We start from the raw sequence: 24,294 nt of genomic DNA, 5'->3' as shown, positions 1-24,294 counted from the left end.
ATGAAGTGAAAAGAGTTTTGTGAAGTATCTTCTCCATATGAGCTTTAATGCTGACAAAATTTGAAAATCATGTGAAGAACAACTTGTCAGTGATTCAGGTTTAAATATGTATTTACTAGAAAAAAATCCCCTCTGCACAGGCAGGTAACTCTGAAGCTTTTCCCCTCCCGTGCTCATATTTTTATCAGCCCATACCCAACTACTTGTTATGTGGGAGGTAACTTAGTGAACGTCTTGCAGATGGTAAGATATGTGGATTTGGCTTTTTGCTTGGGTGATGTAGTTTGGTTTTGTTTCCAAGAAGTATGCTAGTATTTCCAGAAATTAAACTTGTGAAAGTGACTACTATTGGATGAACATCTAAATCAGTTTAAGAAGGAGATACTGATGGTGTTCTGAATAGATCAGAAATAACATACGTGCCTATCAGTGTTTCCAAAATGATGCATTTGAGAGAGCCTCACAAGAGCTCACTGAGCATTTTATTTCCCAACTATGTTAATGTAAGATTGATTTTTATTTTAAGTACATTGTTCCTGCAGGGGGAAAAAATAGTTTTTCTTGGTTTATAGCAAAAATGCTTAGCATTTCTAATAATTGAGTCACAGATAACCCTTTGTCTATTTTAGCTGCTGTATAAGACTTTTTTTTCAAAGACATGTTTGACATGTTTAGTTCATGTAATACATCAGAAGCAAGAGCAACCAAAGGTTTAAGAAAGAATTTTATACATACTATATTTTATTTTGTTAAAACAGTCTGTTTAAAAGGAGGCAAAACTGCTGTTAATGAGAAGAATTTAGATGCATAAACATTATATAGTCACTAAAGGGTCATTTAAGCTAGGTACTTCCATAGTTTTGGATCCACATTTTAACCAATTTGTTATTTAACCTTTTTTTTTCCTTTGTTAATAGTTACAGTGTGCATTTTTCCTCTTACTAACAGTCAAGTAAGGTCATTTCAGCAATTAGAAGTGTAGTGTTTGGACAAAATTTAGTATGGGTTTATTTATCCATTGATGAATTAGAAGCAGCTTGCATGTTGTGGCCAAAATGTGTATTACTGACCTTGGATTTTTGGACCGTGCTGATTTAATTGTTCTATACGTTTGATTCTTGAATGATAAAACCCTGAACTTCTGTTGTCTTTTCCCTAGGATTTTAAGACAGGATTTGGTATCACTTTAATCCCTATGAATGTGGCAAATGTAAAACAAGTGGATCGGACTGCAAAGCAATCTTTTGAAATAATTACTCCTTATAAAAGCTTTAGGTGAGAACTTTAATATTTATATTACAAAATATGCAAATAACTAATGCACTAAAGAAATACTTGCGTCATACTACAGTGACTTATCTAGTTTGGATGAAAAGGTAATGTTTTTATTAAGAATGCTCAGCATTTTTTTTAAAAAGAGAAGGATTTTCTTTTCTTTTGTTAAGCTATGTGCTTCATCTGTTACCTCCCTGACTAGACAACCTATGCCCACAGATTCGTATTTTTATATAGTCTTCTTTGTTCATTCTGTGCAAGGGCAGAAGAAAAAAAAAAGTCACTTGACTCCATCTTAAAGAATAATAAACTGCAGTAGTGAAATAATGCTGCATCCATTTAATATTAAGCATTTTATTCAAAAAGAAAAGAATCAATCATGTGCCATCCCTTGTAGAAATCCTCCATTGAAATCAGTAGAAAGTTTCACTTTGGCTGATGCTATGACTTGTAATGATTTTTGAGAAAATAAAAGTATATGGTAATAAAAGCCTTTTGTTAAGTGTTGTAGCGTTTCTTAAATGAAATCTCAGTAATGCAAGAGAAGAAGAAATCACTTTGTTCTCCTGGGCTTGCTAAATGTTAGCAAAGAATTTCCTTTCATTCTCAGTTGACTAGAGTAGCAGGTAAATTAGTCTTGATCAGTGATTTGAATCTGTGGCTAGTTGGTAGATAGCTAGTTCTTTGACTTTCTGTAAGCCATCCCATGTTGGTGTTTGCTTATTATTATTCATATTTTTCAAAAAAATCAATTTAAATGAAAAGCATTTTTTGGCTGTTGTAGTTAGCAAATCCGATTTTACTCCTCAGTAAGTCTCTGTGTTTCCTTAGATCATTCTATGCTCTTGTTAAAGTTCAGGCTTTAAGTTTGGTATGTGGTAATCTAAAAAGATTGAAAGTGACTCAGGAACATAACTTGAGCATTACAAAACCTAAATAGCTCGTGCTTGTAGTGGTTTTGTTGAAAACAACACAAAAACAGAGGGAGTTTTCACTAACTAAAAGTACAAAATAATACATTCCATCTTAGTTTTTTTTTTGACTGTGATTTCAAGTGTAAATGTAATAAATAAGAGAGACTACAGACTATGTTTAATTGGGCTTTAAAATAAAGATCAATAACACAGAGAAGTCAATTGTTTCAGCTTTACAGCAGAGTCGGAAAGAGAGAAACAAGACTGGATTGAAGCACTGCAGCAATCGATAGCAGAAACTCTGTCTGATTATGAAGTAGCTGAGAAGATTTGGTTCAATGAGTCCAACAGGAGCTGTGCTGACTGTAAAGCTCCCAGTCCTGACTGGGCATCCATCAATCTCTGTGTTGTCATTTGTAAGAAGTGCGCAGGTAGAGTAATTAATGACAGGCTGTGTGGGTTCTACAAAATGTCATATTTGCATATCTGTGTATGTCCTTGAATTGGCTGCTTTTATTTTTACAGTGCCACCCTTGTGAAAGTTTTGACAAACAAAAAGTGAACATAACTTTTGATTTTTTTAATACCAAGGTCATCCTTATTCTAAAGCACTTCCATGCATAAATGACAGGTCTGTAAGGTGATTGGTTGCCCTCAGATGAATAATCCTTCACAATTAGTGGAAATTAAGACACACTAGCACTTCATGGGAAATGGCTGGCTTTTCAAGGCTGGATGCCAAAGGATAACAATTTTCAGTGTATAAATTTGGGATATTAATTCTGTTACATCAGGGCATATTTTAATGTCAATAGGAATAGCTTTTTGAGATACTAATAAAAATCTGGTTCTATCATGTTTTATATTTAAATATGTGCTTAAGCAGTAGATTCAGGAAAATAGTTTATAACTCTAGACTTTCTTTCAAAACAAACCTTCCCAAAAGTATGCTACATCAGACAGCCTACTTTGTTTATTGATTACTATCAAATGCAATCTACTTTTTTTTTTGGGGGGGGGGGAGAGGAGAGTTGGTGCTTTTAATTTATATTCAAATGTCAAACCCACCCTTTTTTAAAAATAGCAATTAGAATAAATCTGTCTTCATTAAATATTTTTGTTACCTCAGCAGAAGAAAAACCCAGTTTAAGTGCTTTCATTAAGTAAAAATACTCTTGGATTTTCAGGACAGCACAGATCTTTAGGACCAAGAGATTCAAAGGTCCGGAGTCTAAAAATGGATGCCAGCATTTGGAGCAATGAACTTATTGAGGTATGTTGTGATATTCTAACTCTTTGTTCCGTCTTGAAAACTACTGTATGAATAGGAGTCATTCATCGCTTTACTCACAAGAAAACTGAACGTACAGCTGCTAAATAACATGTTGCTGTTAGAGTAAAGTTGATGTTTCTGGGAAAAATTTACCTTTGTGTCATTCAAAATACTCATTTGTTTTGATAACTATCTGTACAGTTCCTCTTATATTTCTCCAAGCATCTAGTTTTTTGGAGGAAAAAGAAAGAAAATGCTTTTGGAGAGCAATCATGATGGGCAATATTGGGAAGGGGAAAAGAAAGGAAACTTCTCACTACCAGTTTAGCTGCTTGGGGTGTTAAAAAGTGGTGCTGATAGAGAGGGTTGAGTCATCAGTGTTTTCTTTAAAACATATGCTAGTCTTCTCTGACCTTTTACTGATATTTTCTAATATGTATTGAAATATTGTAACTGGTTAGCCTTGGAAAGGTTAGTTGCTATTGATGGTAAATGATGACTATGGACTTTATTATTCATTTATAGATGACCATATGCAGTGACTGAGAGAGGCTTCCATTTAATCTCCTGCAGGCAATTTTCCTTTCTTTAATAACTTTCAACTTTTAGCAGCTGAGAACTATTTAGAGGCTAGCTTCATATCCTTCACGCTATTTTACTTGTTTTTTTTCTTGCACCTCATCCAGCTCTTTATCATCATTGGAAATAAGAGGGCAAACAGTTTTTGGGCAGGAAATCTTCCTCCAGATGAAGAGCTGCATATGGATGCCCCTGCAGAAAAAAGGATAGCATTCATTACACAAAAATACAAAGAGGGAAAATTCAGGAAAGCGCCTTTTTCCTACAAAACCAAGGAACAGTTGAATAAGGTAATATTAGAATGGGTAAGCCCATACCACACCTTTTGTATTGTATTGTATCTGTGTGCAATTTGGTCATCTTGTTAAATTGTTGAGAAATAAATTCAGAATTCTGAGTGACATTCTCACAGAGCTGAATAAGGGTTGTTTTGGAGTCTTTACAGGAGTCATTTCATGATTTCTTAGTTCCTAGTTTTTCCAGTTAGTTTGTTTGTAAAAGGTTATGGTACCTATATGGTGCCTGTAATATGTCTTCCAGAGCCATCAATGAATATGGTTCTTCATTTTTCTTCAAATGCACACTCTAGGGATGCAAATTCCCACTTCACTTCTTTAGATTCCCTTTCTATGTGTTTTTGATATCTTATATGTCTGACATCTACTGTTCCAGTACATTAGACAATTCAGTGTTATCAGTGGTGAAAGTAGCTCGTGCACACTTATATAGTAGCTTGTAGCTAATTGGAAATGAAACAAGCTAAAATTAATGATGAAAAATGTGTGTTCTCACTGTTTCCTTTTACACAAATAACACACATTCTTTGCAGTTATAAAGTGGAAAATGCTAATTATAATTACCAATTTCTGTGTAATTTTTGATATCCATTTGACTGACTTCTAATATCTAATGATTTCAGAGTCGTGATTGTTTAGGGTTTATGAATATAGAACAGTTTAAATGCATATATTCTTACAATGCTAATGCATTCAATTGCATGAGTCAAATTGTCTCAACGGGTATACAGAGATTGTGGGGAGGCAGTAACATTAAAAAGTGATTGTGGTCTGAACTAGAGAGGTCTCATTTGTTCAGTAGTTATTGTGTCAAAAAGAAAGTGTTATTTTCCATACATTCTGTAAGTTGTATGTTAGTTACACACATAAGAAGTTAAAATAAGGACGTATAAGAATAGTTGTCATTAAAACACTTCTAGCCAAAGTATAGAACCATCTCACTGTATAGCTTGAATTTAGGGTTTCTGCATTTCATTGGAATTGGGAAACATTTTTGGGCTTCATGGGGAACTCTTTATGTCTTTGCAAAGTAAAACATTTGGATTGTTTTCTACTTACTGGTAGCCGCTGTGCAAGAGACTTTATTTAATATTGTAACTGTGGACCACAGAAAATAGCTCTGTTTTACAGGCTTGATTTTTCTGAAGTCTGGGGTTTTTGTTGGTGATGGGGGAAGGGTGTCTGTCAATTAATCATTTAACTACTGGGAAAAAATACCGGATATAATGGTCAAATTCACTATAGAGACATGAAATTACCCTGTAATAAGGTGGTCATTGCCAAGTAATTCTAGAACTTTTACTGAATGGTCTGCCCTGTCATCTTGCGCCTACTGGATGCTTATGTGTTTATTAGAGCAGCTGAATTTTAGAGTAGTACTCTTCTTCTGTTGAGTGACTTCTGCCTTAATCATTTCAGAAAAACTCATTCATTAAGTAAATAATTTAAATACATACTAAATCATAGAAATTGTTATGGAATAAATTGCTGTAATTGTGTAGCTACTCCTGGTTTTAAGGTTTTGGACCAACATTTTGAAAGAAAAAATGTGTGTGTCTTTTGTGTATATAAAAATGAAAGGGGATGATGTTTTAGGATGCAGTGAGATCTTTAAATCTCAAAGATGATGATCAAGTATGAAGATACCCTAAAGAATAGTTGCCTTATTGAACTGTGACCATAGTTTTGAAAAATAGTTTTTGAAAATTTCAGTGTTTCCTAGTAATAAAGTGTAAGGATCAAATCTTGTTTCTTTAGTTGAACTTTTGAGGTCTAAATAATTGGATTTTTTCTTTAGTAGTTTGATGTGTGAAGGAAAATGAGGGGGGATTTTTCACGTAAATAAACAACAAGCTTTCCCCTCCAATTGTATTAATTCCAATTGTATTAAATGTTATCCTTCCCAAGTGAAACTTGTGGCAGCAACGTCTTGCAGGGTTTGGGTTGATGATGTTTTTGGGTCTTCTTTTTTTGTTATTGCTGCTTTTTTCTAGATTCAGACCATACTAGATGATTCGTGCTACTTCTCAATGTTTATGGTCTTTGAAAATGCAGGGGAACTATATTGGAGGTGAAAGGATTTGCATCTAAATCACATGTACTTGTTGCCAATTACTTTTAATTTACACAGACTTCCTATTTTCCCTCTCCATGATAAGGCCCTGTGTGCTGCCGTAGTTAAACAAGATGTGCTAGAAACTCTGATGTTGCTGTTTAGTGGGGCTGATGCTATGTGTGCTACTGGAGACCCTGTTTACAGTACTCCATACTTATTAGCCAAGAAAGCTGGACAAAGACTGCAAATGGAATTCCTGTACCATAATAAGTTTTCAGGTAGGATATATTCTCTTTGTTTTGATCTTCTAATTTCATATTGATCAAAAGGGAAAGAAGGAAGGAAGGAAGCAAAGAATTCAGAAGAAAAATTGGCATTGAGTTGAACAACAGTGGTATAGCAGTGGGGGAGTTGTGATGGTGTTAACTGTATTTCAGCAGACAGTGTATGTAATTGTGTACAAGTTACTTTTATTTTGCTCAGACATCAAGTTTAGGACTTAAAAAAATAATAAAAAAGCCAGTGATAACTCATAGACCTCATACCCTTATTTATAACACAGAAGAAAAATGTCTTCTGTTCCTCCAACATTATCAGGCTTTCACCAGAAAAAATGGGTGTATACAGTTAACATGTATCTAAAGTATTTGTCTGGGACTTTGTCTTTTCTTAAAAATTATTTAAATTGATATCTACCCCTACCACACACAGCCCTACCTGTTCTTTCACAAACTCTCCTCCCAAAATAAAACTCACCTCTTAAACCTGTAATATGATCTATCCCAGCAAGCTATCTTTTTTTCAGATCACAACTGCTGTTACAGCTTGGAGCACGGGATAAACTTTGGCCTTGAAAGTCAACTGTTCTGGTTGCAGTGTGGGACTGTTATGAGGGTCTTGGAAACAGAAAGCTATTCTTAAAAACAAACAAATAAATAATTTGTAGAGTATGGATGTGCCTGAGCTTACCTTTCAAAAGAGCTGTACAATACCTGAAGCAGTCTGGGAATGAAAGTTCACATGCAGATTTACACTGGAAAAAATTAGCTATGCTCTTCTGCAGCCAGCACTGTGGACATATTCCTGGACCAACTTTTCATTGTCTTGTGCCACTCTGCAAAGTAACACTGCATAGGCTGAACAACAAAAGTTTTAGTAGGAAATGCAGGAATGATTTAGGGCTTTCTAGAGCAAACACGGTGCCTTAAGTTCTGCTTGAGCATTGCTCTGTCACAAGTGCCAGGCACTGGATCCTAGGATGTTGAGCTCAGTCACTGTGCAAACGTGCAGCTATGGGTTTTTTCCTAGCTATGCTCTCGAGTGGTCCTAAGGCTATAGAGGGAAGTTTGCTTGTCTTGGCTCTGACCATTTTCTACTTTTAGTCTTCCAGCCAAGGCAGCATCACTATATGCTGGTGCTAGTGTTTGTTCTTCTCTTCAGAGAAAGGGAGGTCATTGCAGGTTGACAGTGATTCTCCGAATCATTGTCTGTGTGCTGCCAGAGTTGGTGGTAAACTTCTAGATAAGCCCTCAAGAGAAACAATTCCCTTCCATTGAAGTATGTTACATAAGGGATGAAAATAAAAGCTCAGTACACCAGAAAGCCGTATTTTAGATTACATTGGCAAGCAGTTGTAGACAATGGCAATGTTGTAACAAATGTGAACCAATGTTTTTTTGATGAATATGTAAGAATTTTACTCTAATTATAAAAATAAATCAATAAGATGTATCTGTGCTGTAGTAAAGATATTACAAAGGTATTAGAAAGACCTGTGGAGAAACGGTTATAACTGATATAACTGAAATTCTGTATGTTACTTACTCCTTTTTTCTTTTAATAGATTTACCAAACTATGATACTTGTTTTGAAAGTGGCTTCTCTGAAGATTCTTCACATTCCACTTTTCTTTGTGAATTCTTATACAAAGTTTCTTCTAATATTGCTAAGCTTCTTACAGAGAAGAAATTAAAAGAAGGTATTTCACGCTTACTTTATGCATTTGAATAATACATGAATATGTATGGTTTGGATGAATTTGGTTCTTTTTAACTTCTTGCATTACTTTTTAAAAGATAAAATGTCTTTGACATGACATATCCTCTTTTGATTCGGTAGACCTCTTTCAGATAAAGAAAATACTGATTGTCTTGATCTCTTTATTCAATGGTTGATAGAGGAAGAAAATTGAACTACTGAAAAATTATTCAGTTAACCACAGTTATTGATAAATGAAAAACACTTAGAAAACAGTTCTGACTTTAATTATATTTAGATGAATGCTACTAACTGCCAAAAAGTAGTTTACATCTAAAATGATAATATTCCAGAAATCATTTAAGAGTATCACTGACGTTTTAGTAAGAGTCGAAATGGGTAACACCTAGGATATTTCTCAAGCTTGCAAATTTTAAAAGTATTCCAAGTGGAAATGAGCACTTCCAACAACTTTACAATAAATTGAGCTTTGTGGGGTGAAAATGTGTGTATATCACAGTAGATATACATGGTCTTCTCTGTATATCAGTCTTCTGTGATTTCTTTTGGGTTTTTTTGAGAGATGTTATCAGATAATTTTCTTAGCTTTTTTTTTTCTTTTTCTCCCCAGTTGTGTGCCTATATTTTTCTTCCATCTAAACAAACAAATGATGTGGATTTTTAAAATCTGGGCTGATTCATGGTTGAGTTTATTGCTCCTAAAATCTTGACATGGCATCCTGTGTTGGTGTATATATATGTATTTTTGAATGATTATGTCCATATTCTCTTGGTGTATGCCTTTAAGATCTTTAGTGGAATTGAAGCGTGTTAAAGCACATAACTCTTATTTAAATATGCTTTTGAAGAATCTGTATGTTAGTGTGGGTCCAAATACTTGAAAGCATTGGGTGATCAACAGAACTAATGCCTGATCACCGGCATTTCCCAGCAACTTTGCAGTTGTTAACAAAGACACCTGTTGTGGCAGAGGACTGCTGCTGCACAGGACTCTCTTGAGCATTGTTCTGAAACTGCACTGAGCTTATTCAGGAAAGAAAGGAGTAACTGCAAACCTCACTATTACTTGCTGTAAGTGCAGACCTTCTGTGCTGTCAGTATCTATATCTATATTCATAAAAAAGATTAAAAAAAAAAGAGACCCCACTAAGAGAAGTATAGAGCAGATACAAGGCAATATTACTGGTCTCTTCTAACACAATGGTATGTTAGAAGTGCAGTATGAGTTTGTAAATACCGGTATAGATCGAAGACTTAGGTATAAATGCTCACAGAATGTCTTCTGTAGTACTTCTTGGGGACATGCAGTGGGAGTGAGCATCATTAGTAGGATGTCTTAAATATTTATGAAAAAAGCCCTCAGACAAGAAACAACTGAATTTTGACTGTCTTCCATCATAAGTTTTTAGTGGACAGAAATGAAGCTGCTTTGAAAGCTTGTAGTCTATTGCTTAGCATTGCACTTACTACTTGGAGGAACATACAGTAAATGGAAAGGAACCAGATTTCCCTCAGCTCAGGTTCTGGCCTCTGAAATTGTGACCATGTCTTGTAGATGGTAGATGTTCTGCTGTTTGGTGTTTTTTTTTTGTTCGGGGTTTGTTTTTTTTTTTTGGGTGTGTGTTTGCTTTGTTTTTGCATTAATGTTAAATTACCCGTGTGTTTGTCAGGACTGATGTTTCTGGAATGGGTGCTTTACAGATACATAAGAAGATAGGTTTCCCTGACCATTTGCAGTTTAAGAAAACAAATGACAAATGGAACAAGGGAGGAAGATGTAATAATAATATCCTTTCAACAACAACCAAAAAACCCTGCAATTTTGAATTAGAAACTGCTCTTGCCTGAGGGCTTTAATATATCTCAGCCATGTGTAAGAAGTATTATGACAAAAGGGTTTTTTTGCTATTTAAAACATAAAACACCTAATCTTTTTTTCCCTTCTGTATTGATTTTTTCCCCTACATCGAGAACTGTTTCTACCTTTATAAAATCTCATTAACATGAAGTAATATGGGATATGCATATCGCAGATTGTTGGGAATAGGTGGTAATATTTTCTTTTTCCTTCTTACTGTCTTCAGAAAATAATTTGATGGCTAGAGTACTAATGTGTGGGAGATACAGTTTCAGTTCCCTCCTCTGCCTGTAAAGATTCAAATAAGAAGGTTGCACTACCCAAAGAAGTGACCTAGCTATTTAGTTCCAGAGAGAAGAAATAAGCTCTCTTGTTGAAGCCGTTCTGAACTGAGTTCTCACTGGGCCAGAGAGGGAGCACCATTCTCTAACTGGGGATTACAGCACTTGTCTAAATTTTGGGCCCTGTCCCAAAGTACATTGGGCTTTTGATCTACTGATTTTTATTTTTTTTAATGCAAGCCAGAATCCTATTAGGCTGCCTAACCATTAAACTAGAGTGAAGTTCTTCCTCAGTGTTACGAATCTCTGAGGCAGTTGATAACCTTGCCTTTAGTGCCAAGGGCTGAAAATTTAAGCGCTGTGTTTGTTGTCACAGAAAACTCTTATCCCTTCGTGGGCTGAACCCTAACGGTAAAAGGACACTCATTCAGAAGAAATCATTCAGAGATGTGAACTGAACCCAGGTTTTGTAACAACAAGGTGGAATACCTGGAAATACATTCCAGTATTTCATTATGTGGATTTTAGTGCAGGAGAGGGTAAGGCAACTTTGTGTGTACTTCTCGTTATAGCAGCATCAGTGGTTTCAGCAGGGGTGCATAACTTTTGGGGAAAGTTGTTAATTAACAGCTGTTGATGATCAGCAGGAAGAGAGCTCAAACATTGGTGCTATTCTGATGCAATGGATCAAAAAGCAAAGGGTTAGAGGTTTAGTGGCTCAGGTTTGATTTTTTTGCTTGTTTTTAGTGTAAAAGGTTTTATGGAACCCTGTTAAAAGTCTTGACATTCCAAAATTGTCCTTGAGAGTTGTAACAGTTTAATTGAATATTGAAGCAGTGAGCTATTTTGTAGAATAGACTTTGGGGGATGGGAGGGGAAAAGCTGCGGGTCAAAAAACCCTAAACAATGAAAACCTCCAAGTTTGGTGCTCAACTCCTGTAAACCTATACATTTTCAAACCCTTTATCTTATGTTTATTTTAGTATTTAAAATGTATATTTAGGCAGAATATAGATAGAACTAGATAGCAAGTAGCATGATACAAATAAATACTAATAAAATAGTACCAAGGTATGTATAAAACATGTATAAATCATATAGCAAATAACAGAAAAACTAATTGGATGAAGTATCAGAGAACATACAAAGTAAGTATTGGCTAAGTACCACTGCGGTTTGTTTTTTTGTCTGATTCTTGTGGTTTTTTTCCAGAGCTGTTTACCAAATTCTCACAAATACCTTACCAGAATATTTGCAGCTGTATAGGAATTTTAAGACTGTAGAAGTAAACAGAGCATCTTCTCTTAGGACCTGCTTCTCTGCAGTGGTGGGAATAGATGCACCTCAAATTATATTCTAAGAGCTATATGTAAGCTAGAATGAATGCATGAATATTTCGAGTAGCAAATAGTCATTAATATGCTATGTCATGTGCTGTATTCATATTTTAGGTTCATAAGAGGGAGTAGACATGTGGTCTTAATTAAATATGCCAAATAATACTTTTAGGTTGCTCTGCAGATTTTTTTTCCTCCACCTTGTATTTTTTTTTTTTAAAAAAAAGTGTAGATGGCAATTACTAGGTACTCCAAAATATCTAATTCAAAGTGATTTGAAGATAGAATTCTTAACTAGGTAATTTAACCATGCTCAGCAACTGTAAATCGTTATGCGTTGAAAGCACCCTACAAATGTTAGCATTCTGTAAACTACAGTGTTGCTAAATGAATTTACCCTTGCCAGGTATATATGTGAGTAGCAACAAGAGAGATCTCCAATTCATTCTAATGTGAACATGCCATCCTGAAATGGCTATAGCTACTGCCTGTCTATGATGTATCCATTTATCTCCCCCAGTATACAGGAATAAATTCTGTACAATTTCATTACTACCTGACACTTGGGCCTGCAGTAGAAGAGAATTGAGCTCAACCACTGATGTACCTAGAAAGGGTTGTTCTATTAGTTTTTCTGTTCTTCAGTTTGTCATCTTTTACTATTTTGGTAACATATTTTTTTAAAAAAAATTTAATCACATTAAATAACACAACTTCTGATAGTGTTTTTCTTGTGTTTTCTAGTAGTGTGCAATGGATACAAGTTCTGGCATGTATGACATGGGTTTTTTCTAGAGTATTTGAAAGACTTAAGTTGTTTTCCGTCATCTTGTGACAGTGAGTGGACACCCGAGCATTACCAAACAATGGAAGATAGATAGATTTTGTTTTGGCCTCTAGTTCCAATAATATGAAAGAAAGAGTAGCCCTTTTTTGTAACTGCATACCGTGATTCACTCACTCATTTTGCTATCAGCTCTTGTCAGAATATATTGTTCTTGTAGCTTTCAGTGTTCCTAACTTTGTAGCATGTTTTCTATTTGCTTCCTTAACTCTTTTCTGCTAAACATGTAACATGGTGTTGTGTACTAGCTCTTCCCCCATCAAGTTCCACAGCAAGTGAAGTAAAAGCCCTACACAATGGTAAAGTTAACTTATGAGGTGATTTAATATACTCATAACATAAAAATAAATGTGTTATATTTGAAATACTCTTTTCTTAAATTACTATGTGCTAGAGTTTCTGTAGGTTAAGTAGAATCAACACAGCCATTGAATTCCTGGCCCACTGAAGTCAGTGAGACTGAGATTTCGTCATAAATGTATAACTGTTACAACAGAGCTATGCATCCTCTGAGGCAACTTCTGTAGGAAGAGGTAATTTTTATTATTATGCCAACTGACTTTTCTGTTATTTCTTTAATCACAGATTGCAACAAAAGATGGTGCACTTTGGAAAGTGGCTTTCTGAGCTACTATGAAAATGATAAAACTACCACTCCTAATGGTATGATTGACATCAATGAAGTTATCTGTCTTGTAGTGCACAAGTCAGACTTCTTTTTAAATAGAGGGTAGGTTCCCAAATTAATATTTCAATAAACAAACTCAGGTATTTCAAAGATTTTATTCTGGGTTTTCAGGGTGGTTCATTTGTTCCTGAATTTTGAACATGCAATTTAGAAAAAAAGCTGAATTGTTATATGTTGGCTTCAAGAAATAAATGCTAAGTGGTATTTGGGGATTTTTTTTTTTTTCTTTGTAGTGATATAATGAAAATGTTAGGGTAATTTAAAAGGGCAGCATAAATTAGATACAACTGTTTCTTATTAAAACTGTAATACATATTCTCAGTGCTTAAAAGGTTACATGATGATAAATTGAACAATTAATACTCATTTTTCTTTCTGGGATTGACCTCTGCCTCAAGCCAAAATTCTTGCTTTGTTTCTTCCTGATAATAATGCAGCAGATTAGAGTTCCCCACAATGCTTTTGGTTTTGGTCACAGATCTATCGGTCTTTGAAACCCATTCTTTGTTCTGCAGTTGAGGACAACAGTGTAACTGTTGAACATTGTGTTAGTTTAAAAGTAACAACTTTTTTTGTGGTCTTATTTTCTTTTATAACTCTCTCTCATCCCATTTATACATTAAAAACATCACGTGGAAATTCATCTAAATCTGAGTTGCATCCCAGTGATACTTGATTTCTTTAGGGCAACATTTTTGTCTAAACTATACTTTGGACCTGTCTAACAAACTCCATAACACTTCCTTCTAAATTTCTTTATATGTGTGCATATGTAAAATAACAAGATCTTTCTACAGTATGATCCTGTAATGCTTGTAGTTACAAAGAAAAAGTGTCTGCAAAGAAAACAGAGTCTATTCAGTAAGCTTCTGGAAAAGATAACGGGAAGAAGGGACTTTAGCTACTACAGAGATAAAGGGCGTGCAGAGGGGAGAAATCCTGAAATATGGTGATGCCTCAACATGCTGTAAAATACAGTGGAGATGGCCTTCACTATTCTGCAGTAGCGTAGTTTTGTGGTATCCAGAAAAAAGAAAAATAACACTTTCTTCTTCTATCATCAAGTCTAACCTATTGCTTACTACATCTCCAAATGGTTCCACTTCAGGGTAATACCTAAATTAAAAACATGTTGGCTGAATACTTCACTTTTAGGGAATGACTAACCTCCTGCTGTGCTTTACATGCAATTGGATAGTTTTATGAGAAACTTGCCTAGATTTGATATTTCATGTAGTGAAACAATTGATCGTCAAAATGTCTATTCTATTAGTCAGAATTAAGTATTTACATATAATTTTCAAAGTGGTTATTGAAAATGAGAGAACTGAGTCATGTTTAGTTCTCTAGATTTAGACAAATCTCAACCCCAGCATTGAAAGGAAAAAGCATACTCCATCTATTTGGATTCTAGAGAGAGGTCACAGACGAAATTGTACTATAAATTGGTGAACCGTAATTTATAGGTTAAAGACTGACCCTAAGTCCAAGATGATATTTACTTTCCAAATTCCACCCCAATTTCAACTGGTTTACTTTTTCTTCTTTTACTATCCTTATTATTTATCAGTTAAATTTGAAAAAACAGGGTCCATCTGTTTAAATAATGATATACTTTTTAAAAAGAAAAAAAAAAAAACAAGAAAACATCCCCCCCCCCCAAACTTTAAGAACTTCTTGAGCTACAGCAACTTCAAAGGGTAGTCATAAACATGACACAACCAAACTCTTCATAGTGGTGGCAGGTGATACAAGGAGTGGCAGTGTCCGCGCATTTCACCCTAGGAGGTTCAGCTGGATGATAGGAAAAGCCTCTTCTTTAGAAGGGTGATGGAGAACAGGAACAGGTTGCTGAGAGAAATAGTCTTCATTCTTGTAGGTTTTCAAGGCTTTTCATTGCTGTTCTGATCTATGCTCAGTGATAGTTCTGCTTTGAGCAGGAGATTAGACCGCAAGTGGCATCTAAAAGTCCCTTTGAACCAACATTTCTATGATTCTGTGGTAACTTATTTACAACTTCCCATTCAAGGAGTTGGTCTGCTTATATTAAACCTAAACAAAATGTTTTGAATGCATGACAAAAATATGCTTGCTGAAATCACATGAACTTGCAAAAGCAAAAAAATCCTGTGAATTTTAATGACTATATGTAAACATTTTTATTAATTTCAGAATTACTGAAAAAACTATTATGCAGTAGCCTCTAAACACATAGTATTGACCTGAAAAGCACTTTGATTGTGATGTGTTATAAAATACTCAGTTATTAGCTGGATTGTACTTGTAAGATTGGAGGAGATATCCAAATGGATTCCATTCCATAGGTATGAAATAATGAAAAAATAGAGAAAGAAATGGGACTTGTGTGTGTCTACTGTTATGAAGACTCAATACAGCTGCCTTTTTTCTCTTGCTTGCTTTAGGGACATCTTTACCTTTGAAATCTACTTAATGTCAGAACGTGTTTTTCTATTTGGAGCTGAAACTGCATATTCACAAAGAAAATGGACTTGGGCAATAGCTAAGGTAATACCGATAATTATCTTTTCCAGTTAGGCCAGGAGCCTTTGCACAAAGAATAAAGTGTCATTGTTAGCTTAAAATCCTCTGAGAAGCCATTCTTGATGAATACTGATTTATCTCATGTGTAAAGGTTTCTTGTGCAGCAGGAAGAAATAACTTTTGTGATTTAATGTTTGAAACAAGATAATAAAATAAAACGGAAAAGGAATTGAAGCAACATTTTAATGCCGACCTTAAGAATATATTAAAGGTGCTCTAGTATGCTCTATACATATACTATATGAATTTATTTCAGCTAAATTGTTTATGGTTGCAATTCTATTTTTTTTATTTGCTGAAACAATTCACAAAGCAGTACTGTATTTTATACAGTACCAAATGCTAATAGTCACATTACTTATTAAATCAATTGTAGTTTAAAAAGCAAAAATGTTTGAATTGTGGAGTATGAATGGAAAAAATGTTATACTTGATTTTTATAATTTAAATTTAGTGTATATATGGGGTTATGAGTGATAAATCTGAAAGTCTTATTTTTTGTACTGTGGCTTTCATCCTTGAATCTTATAGATTTGCAATGTCTTGATTTGTTTTTTTTTAGGGGAAGAGGGTTTTTTTTCTTCATCTGACTCACCCCATTTTCTTTGGTAGCATTTTGTTCCCCCTGTGGCTGAATGCTTGTTAGAGAGAGACTGTGACCTGATTGGCCAGCTGTACTACAAAGATTGCCATAACCTGGATCAGTGGAGAAAAGGCTGGTTTGCTATAGAGAAGTCGAGCCTTTATTTTTGTCTCGAAATGGAGAATGCTGAAGAAGATTCCATATATCTAAGGAGGTTGCAAGAACTAAGTAAGAATTTTACTTAACATCTGAAATTCAGGAAATACTGTATGGAATTAATTCACTGTTAAGGACATTTCTGTTACATTTTAAAGTCATAAACATTAGGCATCTCAGTAACTATTCCTTTGCATGAGCCAGATGCTCTCCCAATTCTCATCTAAATACGGAGTTAGTAAAGTCCTGTCTTGGACTTTTTTCCCTACTTAGTGGCACACGCTAGAGAGATTTTTCAGAGCTTCATAATGAAGACAATTTTTATTCCAGTTGCAGCAGTATCTTTCTTACAAGAGTACAGAATTGAATAATAATATATGACCTTTTGGGATTATTGTCTCATATTTTTGACAGGGCAGAAATACTCACTGCAGAACGTGTTCTTGAGATGATTGACAGGCCTAGTTTTAAAATACTCAAGTGTACTGGAAAAAATATTATTCTCTTGGAAAACTTATTTCACAGACTAATAGACTTTTTTTTTCTGATACTAAAAATATTCTTTGCTCAATATCATGACGTGGAAAGATAAGAGTATTTATACAAATGGTCTTCTATGACCAATTTTATATCATTGTCTGTAATTATGCTCTGAATCCTCTTTAAGCATATCTGCCCTACTTGTTTTTAGATTGAACAAGGCAATATGTTATGTAGGAAAGTAAAAATAATTTGAGATTTTATATTAAAATAACATAGAGAAAATAATTTAGCTCTTTATTGATGATCCTCTTTGTAAATGCTGTCAGATTATGGACTCTTTTGCAGGAACTTGCCTAAATGCCATTGGGCTTTCTACTGTTTATTTACTGCCACCTTACATTTGCTGTGAATAACACCGTGAAGGTGGTTTTTAATCAGGAATATTTTTATGCCTCTAGGTATCTTTTAACTTGTGAATACTTTTTGATCTTGATTCAGAATTAAAAGGTTAGGCAGTAGGAGAACTGTTTCTTATATTAGTTTTGATAATGCAACTGTAATTGCTCCTACCCTAATCATATCCAAAATCTGTGTATACCCAAGTGTAGAAATGAAACACACATTCAGCTTTCAGTTGAAAATTGTTTTTGCTTGGGTTTTGATTTTTAAATATTAGTTGTATAACAGAGAATTCTTGGAAATATTATATATCCATACTCCTATCTTTTCTTTGATTTCTGGTTTCCCCGAAATAACTCTGCTCCACTATTAAGACTGAATTGTATAACTGAAAATTATCAAATAATGAATCATCGGTGGAAGTATAGTCACTTACCTTCTTGATATTTGACTCAGTAAATGTAAATGAGGCCAGGAGTATGTGTGGTACAAACCCATCATATAACATGCATCAGAATGTTTGTTAAGCGTCATTGATATTCAGGACTTTACTGTCTCTGGGAATTAATTGAGATAAGATGTGGATTATATACAAGACCTAAACTTCGACAGAATTAACTTTTCAGAATTTTGAATTAGTAAAGAGGTTACATTTAATTTACTGGTTTTTGTATAGTGCACAGTATAGTTTTATAAGCACTGTTATGGTAACTATCCAGATGTATTTTCTGTGTTATGTGTAATGTAGGTGTTTTGCAGGGTGCTTTTTTTAGCAGGAATAGCATAAGGCAACATAAAGAAGGGTGGCAGTGATCTTCACAGTATCATATATAACTCACATTATGTTATTGTAAATATCTGCAGCCAGTAGAGTGCAAGTAAATTAATGGATTCAAAAATACAGCTTACTTCTGTATCATTATGTCTTCTAAAACTTGTATTTACAAGTTTAATTTTAATATAATAAAACACTGCAGCATGTTTTCACATTAAGTAGTACATGTTTAACCTTTCTTTATAATCTTCTGTATTAATTTTTCTTGTATATGTGAGTGTATTGTAGTGTTTTGTGGAGTTTTGTTTCTATTATCAACAGCATTCTTTATTTGAAATGTTTAAGAATTCCATGCTTCTTTTGTCACTGAAGATCATTTTGAAAAAACACATCTATGTATGCATGTATGTGCTTGTCTATATACATGTCTGTGTAGATCATATGAATGTGTACGTGTTTTGTTTTCAGCAATCAGTAGTGTGATGCAAAATGGAGAGAAAATAGACGTCCTGCTGCTTGTTGAAAAAGGAAGGTAAGGTTGCCATCTGAATAAAGCTTTGATCTGCTTTTATACTGATGTCTTCAAATTCTTGCTGATCAGTCATGGAGCTTTTTCACTTGCGGTTGCTAGAGAGAGTACATTTGCAGACTTTTTAAAGGAGGGAAAGTCTTTGTGTATTAATTACGTTTTATGTCTGTGTCAGGAAATGCTAACAAGTACTGCTTAATTAAAAGCAGTTTTCCCACTGAGAAAATTATTCCCAGTCAGATTAGTCTGCCAATAACAGTGTCTTCAATAGGACCTAACTTCTTTTACCCTGTAAAGAAAGAGTACCTCTTTGGAGCATTTACCACACTTCTCAATTTTTTTCATCACTCTTATGTCCCAGAATTCTGTGTCTCAATCTGCGTAGGTCAGGATTGAGAAGGTATGTATGAGTCCCCTGGTTAGTCTTATTGTAATGTCTGATCTCAGTTAGCAACATACTAGCTAGAAAAAAAAAAACAAACAAACTTGTGAAGCAAACATGGTCCATGTCTGCTTCCAAGTAGGTAATATTTTGCTGAGATGTCTCTTTCAAATATAGTGATATGGGAGGTTAAAACTTGAAGTGAGGTAGAGTATTTCTGCCTCATATATGGGTACAAATTTAAAGAGGAAAGTAAAAATATTGAAAAGAATTCTTATTTTGTAATAGGTTGGGGTTTTTTTATTTCAATGATAGATTATTGGGCAAATGTCTGTGTAAGAAGTGGTGCAGTGTTTACACAGTCTTCTGAACAGCCAATAATAGCTTAATAAAGCAATATTGTTTTTCTCTCTGTTGGGGAAACAAGAAGAAAAACCCCACAGATACCTTTGACATCTATTTAGAGTTGGAGAAACTTCTTGGAGAAGCTCATTGTAACTTATGTGTTCTGAATTTTAACTCTTCCTAAGATACTGTTTAAGTTCCAGAATTCAGTAAGGTGATGCAGATCAGAAGCAAACACTTTTTCCTGCTGGGTTTTTTTTTGAAGAGGCACATTGAAAGATTTAGCATTAAGTAAGCTGCATAGACCAACCAGGGAACCAGAGGTATCCTATTCAAGGTGCAGTCCAATAGGTGAATACAAATTGTGCATCTAATTTCATAGATATCAGCGCTGAGCAAAACTTCTAGCTCCAAGTCAGCTTTTATTATTTCTTTCATTATAATATTTCTGCCAAGTGAGGGTAGGTTTTCCCTGAACTGCTTTTAATAGTTTAATGGAAATTCTGAACTATTTGAAAATAATTTCAACAGGGCCATGGCTGATTTATGGTGGCCATGAATATATTTAATTTTTCTTCACTGAAGTCTGCCATAAATAATTTAATTGCATAGTGTTAACATTATCTTAACCATTAAAAGCCATATGGGTATATAAGCTTTGGCATAGTGATTCTTTCTTAGGATATTACTCCAAAAGTATCCAGGTGTTCAGCACAGTTGCATGATATTGCATCTTGCAGTGATAAGAAATTTAATGTATGTGGAAAATTATTAAATATAAAATCACCTTTATCTTTAGACTCAATTATTGTAAATGGAAACAAAACCAGCAATCCTTATTCTGCCCCTCCAAACCCTAGATAAATTAATTAATACCTTTGAGTAGTCATCAGCATCAACTGAATGATATATCATAGTTTCTAGGTTTTCCTATTTTGTCTGTTATTTTATAGCAGTGCTTGTCTAATGCCAAATTTGGCATAGATTGATCACTTGAAAGAGACCCTATATACTGATCTATTGACAGCTTTCATGGTAATTTGTTAGTCATTTAAACGCAGGATAAATGATAAAATCCCAAAAAACAGTATGTCAGGAATGAAACAAAATGAGTAAGATTTTTCCAGAATTAAGAAAAGGTTGGGGGAAAAAAGAAAAAAAAAAAACACCACACCAACCCCCTCCCCCCCAAAAAAAAACCCCAAAACAACAAAACCCCACCCTTTTTTGCATGAAGAAATAAATATGGTCCATGTCTTACAACATCTTAATAAATTTTATTAGAAGAAACGATGAAAATACCTTGAGTATTTTCTTACTGAAGCTCATACTGTTCTTCTGTTGTTCTTGTTACTGACTTCAACCTAACTTCCCATTATTTACAAATACTTACGCCTTTTTTCCAAGTCTCAGTCATTGGGTTGATTAATTAGAGAAAATCATACATTACAAGTATCATAGACCTTTTTCTTTGACACTTTTTCCATTGGCTCCTGTAGGCAAACGAATGACACGAGTTGTTACAAATGGACTTCTCACTAAAGAGTGATTGCATAGACAAGTAAACAGCTTCAGAACTATAAAAACTTCAAGTCTTACTGCTGAAATAATTATAACATAATAAATCTATGAATCTGGACTTTTAAAAAATACTTAGTAAATTTATGTGTATGTTAAATTCATGGGGTACACAAATTGAATGTTCATCTGAACCGTAACTACTCAGAGGAAGAGTTTACAGTTGGTTTTGGGCTGCAAGGTGCATAATACTTTCCAGCTTGTATAAAACACAGGAATTTAGAGAGAATACTACCAAAAAGCATGTGAGATTTTTTCTAAAGTGTCTTAGGTATGAATACAATCTGCTCCTGCCCCCCCCCTTTTCCTCTACCATGTTTTCTACTTAGCACCTTGCTGTTCATTTATTCTCTGACATGTTCAGTGAAAGAAGACTACTAACTCAGAAATATGAGGAGGTAATCATACAAACTGTTGTACATTGCAAAGTAATAGCATATCATGAGAGGCTGAACCAGGCTAAAACATTTTCAAAGCAACAAGAATGTTTCTGTTTTGAAGATTGTTGTTGTTTTTGAAGCTCAGTGTACTTCCTAAATTTTCACAATAATCCTAGACCTTTTCTAATTCTAGATCTTTTTTTCAGATCTCAGAGACGTTTCATGTTTGTCTTTGGGTATCTTTGCTAAAGTAAATTAGAGAGGGACACACTCCCTTTTGTAGCACCTATTGAAATTTCATTGCACTCTGTTCTCTGTTGGAACATATTGTCCAACCTGTTAGAACTATCTCCAACCCAGCTGGAAATCCTGACTTCTCACTACACTGTTTTCTTATGCTGTAATCAGGTGGTCATTCGCCTCCTCTTGTGTTCTGCTTTCAGAGTTAAAATGCTTCTTGACTTCTTGCTAGAAGTGGCAAACCATTTTCCAGATTTCTGCGTCTGACACTTACCTCTGTCACACAGAGATGTCCTCTGGTTTGCTCCATACTCAGTTTGGGTTTTTTTCGCCTTGATCTCTCCTATCTATTTGTAAAATTCCCGCAGTGACTGGTGATACTCAATCTGTCGCCATCCAAACAGAAGTTGCATAGTAGATTGAAGAAGCTACTCCTGTGTAGTTCAGCAGAGGTCAACAGAGGGATCTATACACTGAAGAGAGTAAAGGTGTCTGAAAACAACTATATATAGTAATTGTTAAATATATCTTCTATATAAAAAATTGAATGCAAAATCTCTAATGCCATACTTTAAGGAAAAATAGTTGTGCAGACAATTCAGTTTCAAATGTTTCTTCTTTTTTTTTTTTTTCTGTAATCATTTAAGCTCTCTTAGGTGTCAGTGAATATTTTCAGACCATGATGTAATCCAGATGGTGCTTTTTCCCCTCCCGCCCCGTAATGCTTCTTTTGTAGTTAGCTCTTTCTTATTATAGATAATAAACCTTCCCTACATACTGGCACAATTTCTTTATGCTCATGGTTCATTAATTACAATGCTTTCTTCTTAACCCTTTGATGATAGCTGTAAGATTTCTTGTAAAATGCAGTTATGAGCACAAAATTCTAGAATCCAGAAATAATCTAAACATAAGACTCAGATGAGTGAAAGGACTTTGTGCTTCCAGTGTGATGCGCTGGATATAATATCCTTTGAAGAAATATTGCTGACCTTTGTTATATATCTGTAATTATTAGTGGAATTTCCATGCTTTAGTTGCAATTTGATTATTCCTGTATAATTCCATAGCAATGCATACCTTCTTAGTACCTCTGTTTTCAGACATGTAGATTATTAGAATCACTTGAAAATTGCTGGAGGGTACTGAGTTGTGCTCACCCTTCCTCCCCACAACCCTTACCCAGAATCACTTAGTATCACTGCTTTCCCAATGCAGAGTTGTGCAGCAGAGCATACAGACATAGCTAAAGCAAGATGGGTTAAACATAGGCCTTTGCACTGTTGTGGATGAAGTGTGCTCATATATGTTGTTTGTATGACTACTGGTGCAGAAGGTTGTGATGGTAGTCCACGATAAAGTTGAAAAGCTAAGAATAGCTTCCTTGATGTTGAGACTATGTGATCTTGGACTGCTTCAGTCATTTACGCCAATTCAACTGCCTCAGTTCACTAAGGCAGAAATCTGCATTCGTCAGTCTTCTTGGTTGTTTGAATGCTTAAATTACTAATTTCTGGGGTATGGACTGCGTGTGCGTCACATTTAACAGAGCAAAAACTCCGCCATTATTCACCATGTAGTCACTATTGCTAACTATTTGTTATGAAATGTGTGCTCTTTATCAATTTTGTGAACTGGAAGAAGTAGCGCATATATAAACATATTGTAGAAGGCACTGTATTTATATTGTAGGAATGCATTTTGGTTCAGAGCCTGTGCAAAGTAGTTATTAGTCTGCGTGATAGGTAGACCTTTGTGAACGTTGCAGTAAAAATTCTTTCAAACATGATTAATTCTATAAGCTTAGAAGTATTCTAGACATTAAGTTACTCAGTTTTGTGGTACGTGGGACACCAGTACACTTCAGCCTGTGTTTATATACTTAGTCTTAAGCCTTGCATTTAATATAACCTTGTATTTTGATAATAGCAATTGTTTCAGTGAGAAATACATGTATTTGTTATTACTACTGTCTCTGAAAACTGTGTGGAGAGATGATGACATTGACACGAAAAGCAGAAGCTAGATCTGCAAAGCTGTCTCTATTACTTCGCGAAGTTCTGTAGACTTCTACTGTGCTTTGTGGGAAATTCTGCTTTCCTGCTGGTAACTATTTCCCCTATCCTTTTCATGCCACCTTCCAGGTTCATGGAGATAAACAAATGGTTTCCAAATAGGAAAAAAAATGTTAAGTTTGGCTGAAAGTGTTAAAATTGGAAGGAATGCTTAAACTTTTTATTCGTACATTGTTGTATTTTTTTATGATTTAAACGTATTTCCTAGGTGTGCCTGACTGTGGTGGTGCTATAGGACTGCTACTTAAAGAGATACCCCATTTTCTTTGTTAATTATTAAGTAACTTCTTCCTCTGTAATTTGAATTTAACTCACAGCTTTTCAAATTTTAGAATATAATGAGAGCATCATCTCTTGGTGGTTCTGATATGTTTTTCCTAATGTGATGCATTGAGGGGAGGATGGGAA

General features: G+C 34.6%; 1 protein-coding gene across 1 annotated transcript in view; it reads left to right on the top strand.

Annotated features, from left to right (window-relative positions):
• Positions 1 to 24,294, top strand: part of ARAP2 (ArfGAP with RhoGAP domain, ankyrin repeat and PH domain 2) — a 126,663-nt gene that overhangs the window by 49,459 nt on the left and 52,910 nt on the right. The window contains exons 9-18 of the mRNA XM_075148897.1: positions 1,160 to 1,275; positions 2,421 to 2,620; positions 3,377 to 3,462; positions 4,149 to 4,331; positions 6,497 to 6,671; positions 8,237 to 8,371; positions 13,297 to 13,441; positions 15,823 to 15,925; positions 16,574 to 16,772; positions 18,826 to 18,889. Coding sequence (XP_075004998.1) covers positions 1,160 to 1,275; positions 2,421 to 2,620; positions 3,377 to 3,462; positions 4,149 to 4,331; positions 6,497 to 6,671; positions 8,237 to 8,371; positions 13,297 to 13,441; positions 15,823 to 15,925; positions 16,574 to 16,772; positions 18,826 to 18,889 — 1,406 coding nt within the window. The remainder of the gene's footprint in view (positions 1 to 1,159; positions 1,276 to 2,420; positions 2,621 to 3,376; positions 3,463 to 4,148; positions 4,332 to 6,496; positions 6,672 to 8,236; positions 8,372 to 13,296; positions 13,442 to 15,822; positions 15,926 to 16,573; positions 16,773 to 18,825; positions 18,890 to 24,294) is intronic.

Source organism: Calonectris borealis, chromosome 4 (genome assembly GCF_964195595.1).
Source record: "Calonectris borealis chromosome 4, bCalBor7.hap1.2, whole genome shotgun sequence".
Lineage (NCBI taxonomy): Eukaryota > Metazoa > Chordata > Aves > Procellariiformes > Procellariidae > Calonectris > Calonectris borealis.
Note: the sequence above shows the minus strand (reverse complement) of the source record. Positions and strands in the feature narration are given on the sequence as shown.